The 10,902-nt window shown below is 39.5% G+C and overlaps 1 protein-coding gene across 1 annotated transcript; it reads left to right on the top strand.

Annotated features, from left to right (window-relative positions):
* Positions 1-15: 15 nt before the first annotated feature.
* Positions 16-5,383, top strand: stx12 (syntaxin 12). Its single transcript, XM_077009684.1, has 10 exons — positions 16-168; positions 812-1,014; positions 1,614-1,683; positions 1,784-1,883; positions 2,058-2,195; positions 2,522-2,559; positions 2,667-2,772; positions 3,245-3,317; positions 3,851-3,933; positions 4,323-5,383. Exons 2-10 carry the CDS (start codon positions 918-920, stop codon positions 4,413-4,415), a joined length of 798 nt encoding a protein of 265 aa, XP_076865799.1. The 5' UTR covers positions 16-168; positions 812-917; the 3' UTR covers positions 4,416-5,383.
* The last annotated feature ends 5,519 nt before the right edge of the window (positions 5,384-10,902 follow it).

The following is a 10,902-nucleotide window of genomic DNA, read 5'->3' as shown; positions in this document are numbered from 1 at the left end:
ATCGTCCTCAACTTCAGCTGACGTCGCTCGCACGAGGCACGGCTCTGGCCTATCACGAGCCACAATAACACCCTGACGTACCGCACGCGGAAGAGAGGTCAGAGGGCAGCGCTTTGACGGAAAAAAACAACTTGAGCGGATGTCTTCAAGGAGAGGGCCTCACAACAAGTAAGACTATTTCAAAGCAGTGGACAAACTTTTAGTTATAACGTGGAATACATATATATGTAGTAAGTAGTTTATAGTTAGAAGTGCCTGTAAATTGGTTAGCTAGCTGACTAACATGTAGTCGTAGCTGGCTAGGTTAGCCATGGCAGAAGACTGGGGATAGATCAGCTGTGTGAGTTTGGCTGAACGAGCGGGCTGCATGTCCACCGTCTATGGTCACATTATCATCAACAAAAACTCTGGTTTTGCATGAACACATACAGTTTGTGGATCACTTAATGGATCAGCAGTGAACAATCTGGATGGTATTTTTGTATCGTAAGTGGGTGAGGTCCCATGACTCACAACCATTTCTCATATTGGTCTTCAGAACGTAGTAATATTTAGATAAATATACGTGTAAATATCTATGTTAATCATTCTTATACCATAACTAGCTTGGCTAACTATATTCATACATCAACACCTTTTTTCTCTCTTTACTGATTGTGACCTTTCTTATAATTGAGCAGTTATATACAAGTAGCCTAGTGGCCATTTTAACCGACTGATATGTGATGTAAAGAATGGGTTTAATGTCCAGGAAATCAGCCCTGTTGCTCAGATTTCTTCAGCATTGATTTAAATGAATTTGTCTTTTCAGCATCTGCAGACGCCAGTACAATTCCTCCTCCAGCCCTGCCAACATCGCTCCTCAGTAGTTCACCCAGCACTGAAAAAAAACCCTAGCAAACAAAAAACTGGCAACCATGTCATACGGGAAGGCAGACTACCGCACCCCACCACGGGACTTCAGCAGTCTCATACAGACATGCAGCTCCAACATTCAGAAGATCACACAGAACAGTGAGTTTTTTGGGGGTATTTCTAGTGTCCAGAGTATCGGGCATATTTTTTTGTATCAGATGTTCTGGGCTGCCCAGTCAAAATAGTGCTAGTATTAATTAGTATTATTTACATTATATCATCTTCATGAATGAAAGGTTTTATCTTGATTACCAAGAACACTTTAAGTGGGGGTAGGAGGAAAGAAGAAAATCTAATAAATTTGATTTATAAACTTGAACCTACATTCCTTTGACATTATAGAGATTCACTATGAACCAGTAGCCTACATAGTGCAGGTGGTGAACCTGTGGTTAATAGCTCTGTAATGCTTATGTAAATGTGAAACATTATCAGTATACCTATTATGTACCCTTGGGCAAAATATATATTTAATGGGCCTAATCCCAAATTGCATAATATGAAGTTTTTAATGGTCTCATTATATACAGAAACACTTTCTGTCTTCTTGCGGTTATTTCTAAGATGCCTTTGTGTTTTTGAAAATTTAACCCTTGGTTTATAAAACTACATATTCCTCATGATGTTACTGAATACACTTAGGTAAATGTTTGGCTATTCAGAACTAAATTAAAATTTCATTTGTTTGTGTATTTTAGCGGCACAGATCAAAACCATGGTGAACCAACTGGGGACGAAACAAGACACCAGTGAACTCCAGGATAAACTGTAAAAATAAACCTTTGCCCAGTTCCTTTTTTTTTACATTTTCTTTCTCTTTGCTTTGGTACATAATTTCTATTGTTCTAAATACATTCTGTTCTCGTAGTCAGCAGGTGCAACACTACACTAATCAACTGGCCAAGGAGACCAACAAACACCTGAAGGACCTGGGCTCTCTCCCTCAGCCTATTTCCCCCTCTGAACAGGTGGATTTGAGTCCTTTTTCATTCTGATTTTGCACATAGACTTGTGTGTTTATGTTGTTACACAGGCCTATTATGGTTGAGCACTTAGAAGTCAGAGTTAAAGAAATATAAATTCGAGGTCTGAGAAATGGACATGATCCACACATCTTACCTTGTGTCAATTCTCTTTCACAGAGACAGCAGAAGATCCAGAAGGAGCGTCTGATGAATGACTTCTCTGCGGCTCTCAACAACTTCCAGGCAGTGCAGCGTCGTGCCGCCGACAAAGAGAAGGAGTCAGTGGCCAGAGCGAGAGCGGGCTCCCGTCACTCTGTGAGTCAGGACCTCCCCTCTGTGGACCACACGCTCAATAGTGTTAGAATAGTCTGAAGATCACAAGAAAAAGTGCTTATGAAGTCGCTTTAGTTGACTCCTCAGAAAGGTATCTGTAGCTAGCACAAATAGGATTGAGTCCAAAACTACCTTTTTAATGGTGATAAAACACAGATTAGGAGATGCAATAAAATATACAACAACTTGAATCTGTCACTAGACAAGATGGTTACAATGCAAATACACAATCGTCCTACAACTGCATGATATGATTGTATGTTAAGGCCTCAGTAGAGTCTTATATTTGTGTTTTTGTTTAAATGCAGGTTGAAGATCGTGATGAACAGCTTGTTTCGTTTGATAAGTATATGGAAGCTTGTATTTGCATAATCAGGGCATATCTACAAACTTGCATATGAGAACATAGTTCAACAGAGATTACAAGGCACAACTGTGTGTGTTCATCCGCAGTAATGATGACTTCCGTCAGATGGTACAACAGACAGAAGAGGCAGAGATAACGGAGGAGGATCTGGAGCTCATTAAGGAGAGAGAGACCAACATCCGTCAGCTTGAGGTCAGGCTCCTGCATCTTGCAGCAGCACTTGGGAACACACACACACACACACACACACACACACACACACACACACACACACACACAATGCAGTGGGAGTGGTGATCTCAGTGTCTCAGCACAACTTTAGAATGAAAGTCCTCTTAGTTTACAGATGCTGTGATTTGCCTATATTATGTCAAGAATATAGTTTACCAAAATGTGTTTGCCATCATCCCCTGGCTATGTTACATCTCAATTTACAGTTAAAATAATGGCAGAGTGGTAAAAAAACACTTGTAGTGGTTTTGCTGTGTTTTCTTTCACTTACATCAGCACAACACCGATTAATCTGCTACTGTCTGTGTGGTTGACCCCTCAACATGTTTCGGCTTTTAATACAGTGGGTGGTAATGGGGTAAAGTGGGCGGTGTGTTGTATTTCAATGTAATTTTTTTTCTTCTTGTTCTTTTTCACTTTGTTTTAATTGTAGTCCGACATCATGGATGTAAATCAAATATTTAAAGATCTTGCAGTGATGATCCATGACCAAGGGGAGATGATTGGTGAGTTCAGTTACTGGGCCAGCTGTATTATAATGTAATGTGAATGAAGTTTCTTGGAAATTACTTTGACATGCATTTATTCAGAAATTCTGACTGGGACCTGGATACTCACACACTTGCTCTTCCTCTGAAAGGAATATACATTTTCTGTGGAATGTGCTAGAGCAGATGGAGCAAAGTATTGGTAAAGCTAAAGTCATGGGTTTGATTCCCAGGGAGCACATAGACAGTAATATTAATATCCACAACAGTTTGACCTTCTGCTGATTGCTATAAGTCTTCATTTTCTTTAAGATTTTGCTCTAGATTAAACTACAATACTACTTGGAAGCACACATGTATAATTGAAATGAATCTTTATGGCTGATGATGGCCGCCAGTTATGTTAGTATTAACACTAAAGTGGGAAGTACAAATGTGTGCGTAGTATTGGTATTAATCTATTAGTGTCTAGTGCCCTGGAGTTGTATATGTATAGGTACATGAGGCAGTCAAGTAGACTTTTAACCCATTCTAAATGCCTGTTATTACAGATAGCATTGAAGCCAATGTGGAGAGTGCAGAAGTACATGTGGAGAGGGGAGCAGAGCAGCTTCAGAGAGCCGCGTATTACCAGGTAAACCTGACTGTGGAGACCTGTCCAGGCTGCACTCCAGCAGTGGAGACCTGTCCAGGCTGCACTCCAGCAGTGGAGACCTGTCCAGGCTGCACTCCAGCAGTGGAGACCTGTCCAGGCTGCACTCCAGCAGTGGAGACCTGTCCAGGCTGCACTCCAGCAGTGGAGACCTGTCCAGGCTGCACTCCAGCAGTGGAGACCTGTCCAGGCTGCACTCCAGCAGTGGAGACCTGTCCAGGCTGCACTCCAGCAGTGGAGACCATGAAAACCGGTCATTCTGATGGAATCCAAAGAGTCCTATCATCTGCATTAATAATCTGACGAAGTGCTCCAAAATAAACTACTTTCGTTCTTGTACACCTCACGTTGTGTTTAACGTTCTTCCTCAGCAAAAGTCCCGTAAGAAGATGTGCATCCTGGCTTTGGTGTTCTCGGTAGTCGTCACCATCCTTGGCATCATCATCTGGGCCGCCACCAAATGAGGAAACCCCCCCTGTCCCTGTCCCCTCTCCTCTGTCCCCCTTTCAATCCTTTCTCGGCTCTGTATTTAATTTATTTGTCTCCTCTTAAACAGGAACTGATGCAGTTGCTAGGCAGGCATTTTGAGATGCTGTGTATGCACAGGTGTACTATAGAAGAACACTGGTTATGTTTTGAGTGTTCTCTCTGTACAGGTTCTTGACATTCCCATATGAACTCAAATACTCAAATTAGCTGTCTTTATGTGAGGAGGTCTGTATGTATGGAATCCTCTGTGAATGTATCATCTGTTTGAATGTATGGAAGGAGACCATGTTGGAGAGTGAAGGGATTTACTTTCACACATAGTAAAACAATAAATTATTGTGTCATTTCATTTCTTGAAATACTTAACATTTCTAAGTAAAACCTGTTTTTGCTGAATAGTTTATAGAAAACTTTTTTTTCCTGAAATGGGCTGGTGGTAATGTGGTTGTATCCAGCTTCAGAGATCGTTTAACTTTGAAATCGGAGTTTCAAAACTGAGCGCCACACTCCAAATCGATGGACATGCAGATATTTAGATGAAATGGTAAACAAATATATCATGTTTTTTTTTTTTATTCTGAGTGCCCAGATTCAACAGTGTACAGCAGTACTGATGGCAGCAATGACTGATGCATGGTTTCATGGTTCTGTTCAAACAAAATACCTGCATTAGATTTTCTTTGCTGTTTATCTTGTAAATCGTGTTAACTCTCAAATATTCTTATTATAGAATTGTAAATTTGCTGTAAAAGAACTCTTCACTGATAGTATCAGTGATGGAGCTGTATATTCCGAAGTTAACATTCTGCTGCACGATGGATGAAGAAACATAAAAAATGCACCCTCATTTTCAAAACAAGTTATTGTCTACTTGTGTTTTTTAATATTGATTTGTATTACCTCTGTTAGAATACTAAAAGTAAAGGAAGATGTCTTAAACTAATTTGCTTTCCTGATTTTTGGCATGCACAAGTCTTTATATTCAGTTAAATGTACACACACTTTTTTTTTATTGGAGAGAGCATGACCATTTCTAATAAAAAGCCCTAAAGATCACTTCAGTTGAAAAGAGACCTGCAAAACTTCATTCAACACAGGAGTCCTGTTGAAACTCTCCTGTAATGCAGCGATGTCAGGATGGGTTCAAAACTGCCATGAGCAGATACTGTATGAAGTGTTTAAAATAATTGCCTTTGTCTTGACATTCAACAGTGTGAGCCCATTGCTCTATGCTTATTGCTGACAGTAGGTGGCAGTGTAAAATATTTATTACATTGACTGTCTGAACATCCCTTCAGCTGAGAACATATTCCTTCTCTTCTTTCCTTGACAAGCCGGATAGAGACAGGAATATGTCTTCTTCACATTTTTATTTTTGCTGCAAACTTAATGGAACAAAATTTTAGAAACTGTTAAGATGGGTGAAATATTCATGCTCAGACAAGCTGTAATGGGATATTTCTCAACATTTCTGATTTAAAACCTCATGACATTTAAGGTTCAGGCTCAGCCAGAGAGGCAGGCGTAAGAACTAGGTATGTGTTTAGTAAGCGGGCAGCTCGCCCCTGGAGCGACACTGTGGCAGAGCAGTGCAGTCCGGCTGCCAGCAGTGGCCTTCCACGCAGCTGACCGACTGACGCTCATGAGAACACCCTTATTACGCAAATACAAATGATATATGTCATTCTGCTTTTGGTTAGCTGTCAGAGAATAATGTTGCTTCTCAAAATGACTTCCAGCAGAATTCTGGGACACAGGAGCCCAATCCTAGTTTATGTTGGGCGGTCGTAGTTAAACAATTTTGTCAAATATGTGACTCCGTCCGAATTCTTGCTCTTCGTCCCGTGTAAAGTTTGATGAAATAAAGCTTTTAGAAACAGCACAATTAAGATACATTCCAAATTATCTTAGTCTCAGTAGCCTGGAAATTCAGCTACTGGTTTGTAAAACAAACCAAATCAAGACTGAATTGCATATTAACAGTATTGTGAAAAAAGAGACTGTTCAGAAAATACCTAAAATGTTTAATTTATGGAAGTGACCTTGACATTGGGTAAAAAGGCTGCACCATAGAACTTTTTATGCTCTTAATTCTTGCCTGCGCTTTTTGTAATGCTCCTTATATATGAGTATGATCCTCAATTAATGCTAACTAACCCAGGAGCTGTTAATCTATTGGCCACAGATCTAGTTCAAGTCTTTGAAACTCATTTCTCTTCATGTGACTCCATGTCTGACTCCACTCCTCCAGCTGAGCTGAAACTGTGGACCTCAGCTGTTTTATCTCTTCATCATTGACAGCTTTGGGTTCACCTCTTTTCTAAGCTCAATGACCGATGAACACATATGCATATATACAGTATATCAGAATGACAGACAATCTGTCTTTCACAAAACTTTGACAAAACTTTGCTTCTCAGTCCACCAGACCTACCTAACTTTTCCCCATTCACTATTGCAATACAATGATGGCATCAGGAGACACATTTCTTCCATCCAAAGTGACTTAAAACTGCAAATGGTTCTAATGCAGATTTCAGATTTGTAGCAAGGATTTTCTTTTGCATATGTAAAAAGGTAATAGAGAATAAAAACTAAAAATTAGATCTGACTTTTATTACTGGCATCTCTATCTCTGTACAGCACCCCTGTTGCGATTCACTATGATTAAGAGGCTGTTTGGGGCATGTTTGAGTGGAAAATGAAAAGGTACAGAATGCCCATCCAAAAGATCACCAAGCACATGGCCAAAGGCGTACTCTCATACCTCAGATGTTCATACTAGTGCTGCACTGAAGATTTAACTTACGCAACCAAGCAACATCTCCGTGGCCATGTCAGCTTCCATTCCAAGTAGAGTTCCAAGTAGAGTTCTTGTGCTTCTGTTCTTCTATTAAATGCTAAATGCACTTTATTATCACCAGTGATCATTTCTGAGGTTTTTCCAGGCCCACTGTAACAGTTTTATTTGCTAGTTGCTCATTTATAGCCTTCATCCAACGTTGAGGATCTAATCTTTCCCTAGCTGTGATGCGAGCAATAGGCCTGCAGCTTTTTGGTGGCCACAAGCTTTCACAGTCTAGAATTCTCGCAAATTTTGGGAGAAATTACATTTCTTCTTTCTCAGTATGAAAGTGCACAAAAGCCATAGGGGCCATGGGAACATGTCCCTGCAGCCGTATCTCACATTCTGGAGCTGACTGCAAAAGACCTCTGAAAGTGTTGATCCAGCCGCTTCAGTAAAAGACACTATATTCCATAACGTTGTCCTTTTAGATCTGCAAGCATCTGCATATAATATATGTATACTATCTGCATATAGTATATAAGATCACAAGTATCAGAAGTTATCTAACTTTCATCTAAGCTATATCTAACTCCAGTTTTCCATTTTGCTTGAGCATGTTACCACTGGTAATACAAGGTCGAAACAAAAAAAAGTGACTTCCCACATTCTCCGTACTTTATGCTTCATTTGGTAATAGTAGGTCAGCAGAATGGAGAGATCCAGTTCTCCCCAAAGGTGCTGATAAAGGAGGGGTAACTCAGCAGAACTGCCAGAGTTCTGGGCTTGAATTGAGTCCAGCTGTACGCTTGCAGACTGTCCAGTAAAAAATCTGGAACTATTACATACATGCGTTTAGAAAATATGAGACAGACACAACCCGTCAGAGCTTGGCCTCTTCAAGTAAAGCTGTTTTAATAATTTGGCTGTTGATGATTAAGAAAATTGCATAAAAGGAAACTAGTGCTTTGTGATCAGCTAGTGCTTTGACTTAAATACAGCAACATTCATTTTACAGTAATATAAATCATCTCCTATCCAGGTTGTCTTATACAGGGTTGTCTTACACTGAGTTGGCAGTTTATTAATCCATCCCCCACCTTCAAACAAATCATATATTCCAACAAGTCAAATATCTTGTGTGTGGTGTAAATCAGGCAAACTATTGTTTTTTTTTTACAATCAGGGAGTGTTCATTTGACTGTTGAAATAGACAAAACACAAGACCTTGGGGAATTTTGAACATGGCATAACAGTGGATGCTATACATGTTATTTCAAGCTTTTCCCAAATCACGGTCATGTGGTTTTTTATGGTTTACTGAGAACAGAGAGAAAAAAAACGTCAGTCCTACAACTTGTGGAACAGAAGTGTAAACGAACAAAGGGAGGCACTCGTGCTAGCAGATGCACGAGAGGCACCACAAGAATGCACCACTTGTCAGACAGTGTTTTGACTGGGTTAAAATGTGCAAAATAATAATTACCCTATTTTATTATATTATATTTTTTTACTTGCACTTTTTGCACTTATCTCATGCACCCCACAAAACAGCAATACAACAAATTAAAATCAATATTATATTAGCCTGAATGAATGAATAGAGAGAAGTGATGTGTATTTAGTTGTGCTTTGGGAGGGGAGTGAACCAACATGAAGAGACTGAGAGCAGAGTTTGGGGACCATAGATCTCCCATTTGCAGTAAATCTGGGTTTTGGGACAGCTGGATGATGATGATGATCAGAAGACCCATGTGTTCAAGTAGGTCAGAACGGATGCAAAGATTCAACTAAATATGCGGGTGTTAGATCATGTAATGATGTGTGTTTGCAGGAGGAGTTTGAGCCAGATGAGCAGTGGGAAAGAATGTACCTGAACATTGGTGTGATGTGGCCTGATTTTTAGGATCAGAAAACATTGTGGCAGCTGGATTTTCTTGACCTACAGCCGAACGCAGATGTTTATGTCTGGAATGCCAATGAAAATGCTGGTGCAGGAGTGTGCATGGATCAGAGTAACTGTTTCATGGAAGAGCATAAGGTCAAAGGTGAGCAGTATTATGAAGTTTGAATCAGGGCCCTAAGATTAAGTTCAAGCTATATAGAATCAACGATTGAATATTTTATATTCATACCATCTAAATATGACTTCGAGATTAGTAGAAATTAGACATTGCAAACTTTGAGCCAATGTGTCATACTAGACGTACATTATGTACAGTGTGTGCGATCCAGGTTATAATATCCTCATTGATAAACAAATATTTTCAAATTTGTAAGAATTTGTAAGGTTCATGGCAGTTTAGGAGTTATTGCAGTTCTTATGACTGGATTTATATGAATCTATAATAATATTTGACTGCTTTTAATTGTTTAGCACAATACATACATGTTACACAATGGCTGCAGAGATTAAATGAAAAATTACTTATGGGACTTTATGCCTTTATCTCCATCAGTCTTAATCTTAATCTATGAACTCAGCCTGGTCAACTTTTTAAATCTTTTTTTTTAAGAATTTGGGATTATTGTTTCACAGTAAACTATCCAGCAGTTGGCAGTTATTTGGGATGCGGTGTAAATGAAATTGGTGCCTCCAAATTCCAAATAACCTAGTAGTTCTCAGTGAACTACACAGAATTTAGCAATTTTAAGCTGTAGGGAATTAATGTTCTGTTCAAATGGAACGAGGAGTATTGTTTTATCACTAAAACAATATACAGGAAGTTTACATAAGGGTTTACCCATCATTGCATATCTACTCCAGATCTGGGCAGTTGAGGCTGCCAACTGGCTTTTTATCAGAGAGCTACAAATACATATGAATATGAGTTCACTTACATATGTGAGTGTTTTTAATATTTTATTCATTTTAATTTAAAACTACATGTGGAAGTATTCTGTATAGAAGAATTACTAAATCAACCACAGAATGAATTTAGCTTTGATAATGTTTTACCTAGCTAATGTTAGTTCTGAGGTAAATGACTACAGCAAGCTATTTAGCCAAAATCATCAGATATGTTTTATGTGAAAAATATAGGGTCAGTGTTACATAGATACAAAAACGACATGAAAATGAAACTTGCCATATTTGTCAATTGTGATTTTTCAACGCAATCAAAATTTGTCTTACGCATTTACCCATCTGTGCAATTAGAACACACACACACACACACTAGTGATTACTAGGGGGCTGTGGTACACGCATGCCCAGAGCAGTGGGCAGCCCAAGCCCGGCACCCAGTTGGGGTTAGGTGCCTTGCTCAAGGGTACCTCAGTCATGGCCTCAGGGCTGGGAATTGAACCCACGACCCTCTGGTTACAAGACCACAGTACCACAGTACCTTGACTGCCCAACTACAACTCAGACTTGTCATATTAACAGACAAAGGAACTGCTCAATGACACTGTGGAGTGGAATACATCTGTGGACTACCAAATGGCTACAGTACAGGCTTGCAGTGTTAGCAGCCTAATGTCAGTGTGTATGGAAACATTGGAGAGCGGAGAGCCTCGTGGTTCTAAATTCAGTGTATCATAAGTACAAAAATGAATCTGAGAATACATCACTTCAATATATATTTTTAACTCAGGCAGCTGTTAAAAAAGAAAGGCGGAGGAAAGCAGAACGCATCCCACAGTGTACACAGTGTAATTGTAGTGGCACTGTTTCA

This window comes from Brachyhypopomus gauderio, chromosome 6, assembly GCF_052324685.1.
Source record: "Brachyhypopomus gauderio isolate BG-103 chromosome 6, BGAUD_0.2, whole genome shotgun sequence".
Lineage (NCBI taxonomy): Eukaryota > Metazoa > Chordata > Actinopteri > Gymnotiformes > Hypopomidae > Brachyhypopomus > Brachyhypopomus gauderio.
This window is presented reverse-complemented; position numbering and strand designations above follow the sequence as displayed.

Bases quoted from the DNA above. Each gene is read 5' to 3' on its own strand.
- stx12 (XM_077009684.1), top strand. From the start codon at position 918: ATGTCATACGGGAAGGCAGACTACCGCACCCCACCACGGGACTTCAGC. The intron at 1,684-1,783 runs GTAAAAATAAAC...CTGTTCTCGTAG, and splicing joins AGTGAACTCCAGGATAAACT to TCAGCAGGTGCAACACTACA. The intron at 2,773-3,244 runs GTCAGGCTCCTG...TTTTAATTGTAG, and splicing joins CCAACATCCGTCAGCTTGAG to TCCGACATCATGGATGTAAA.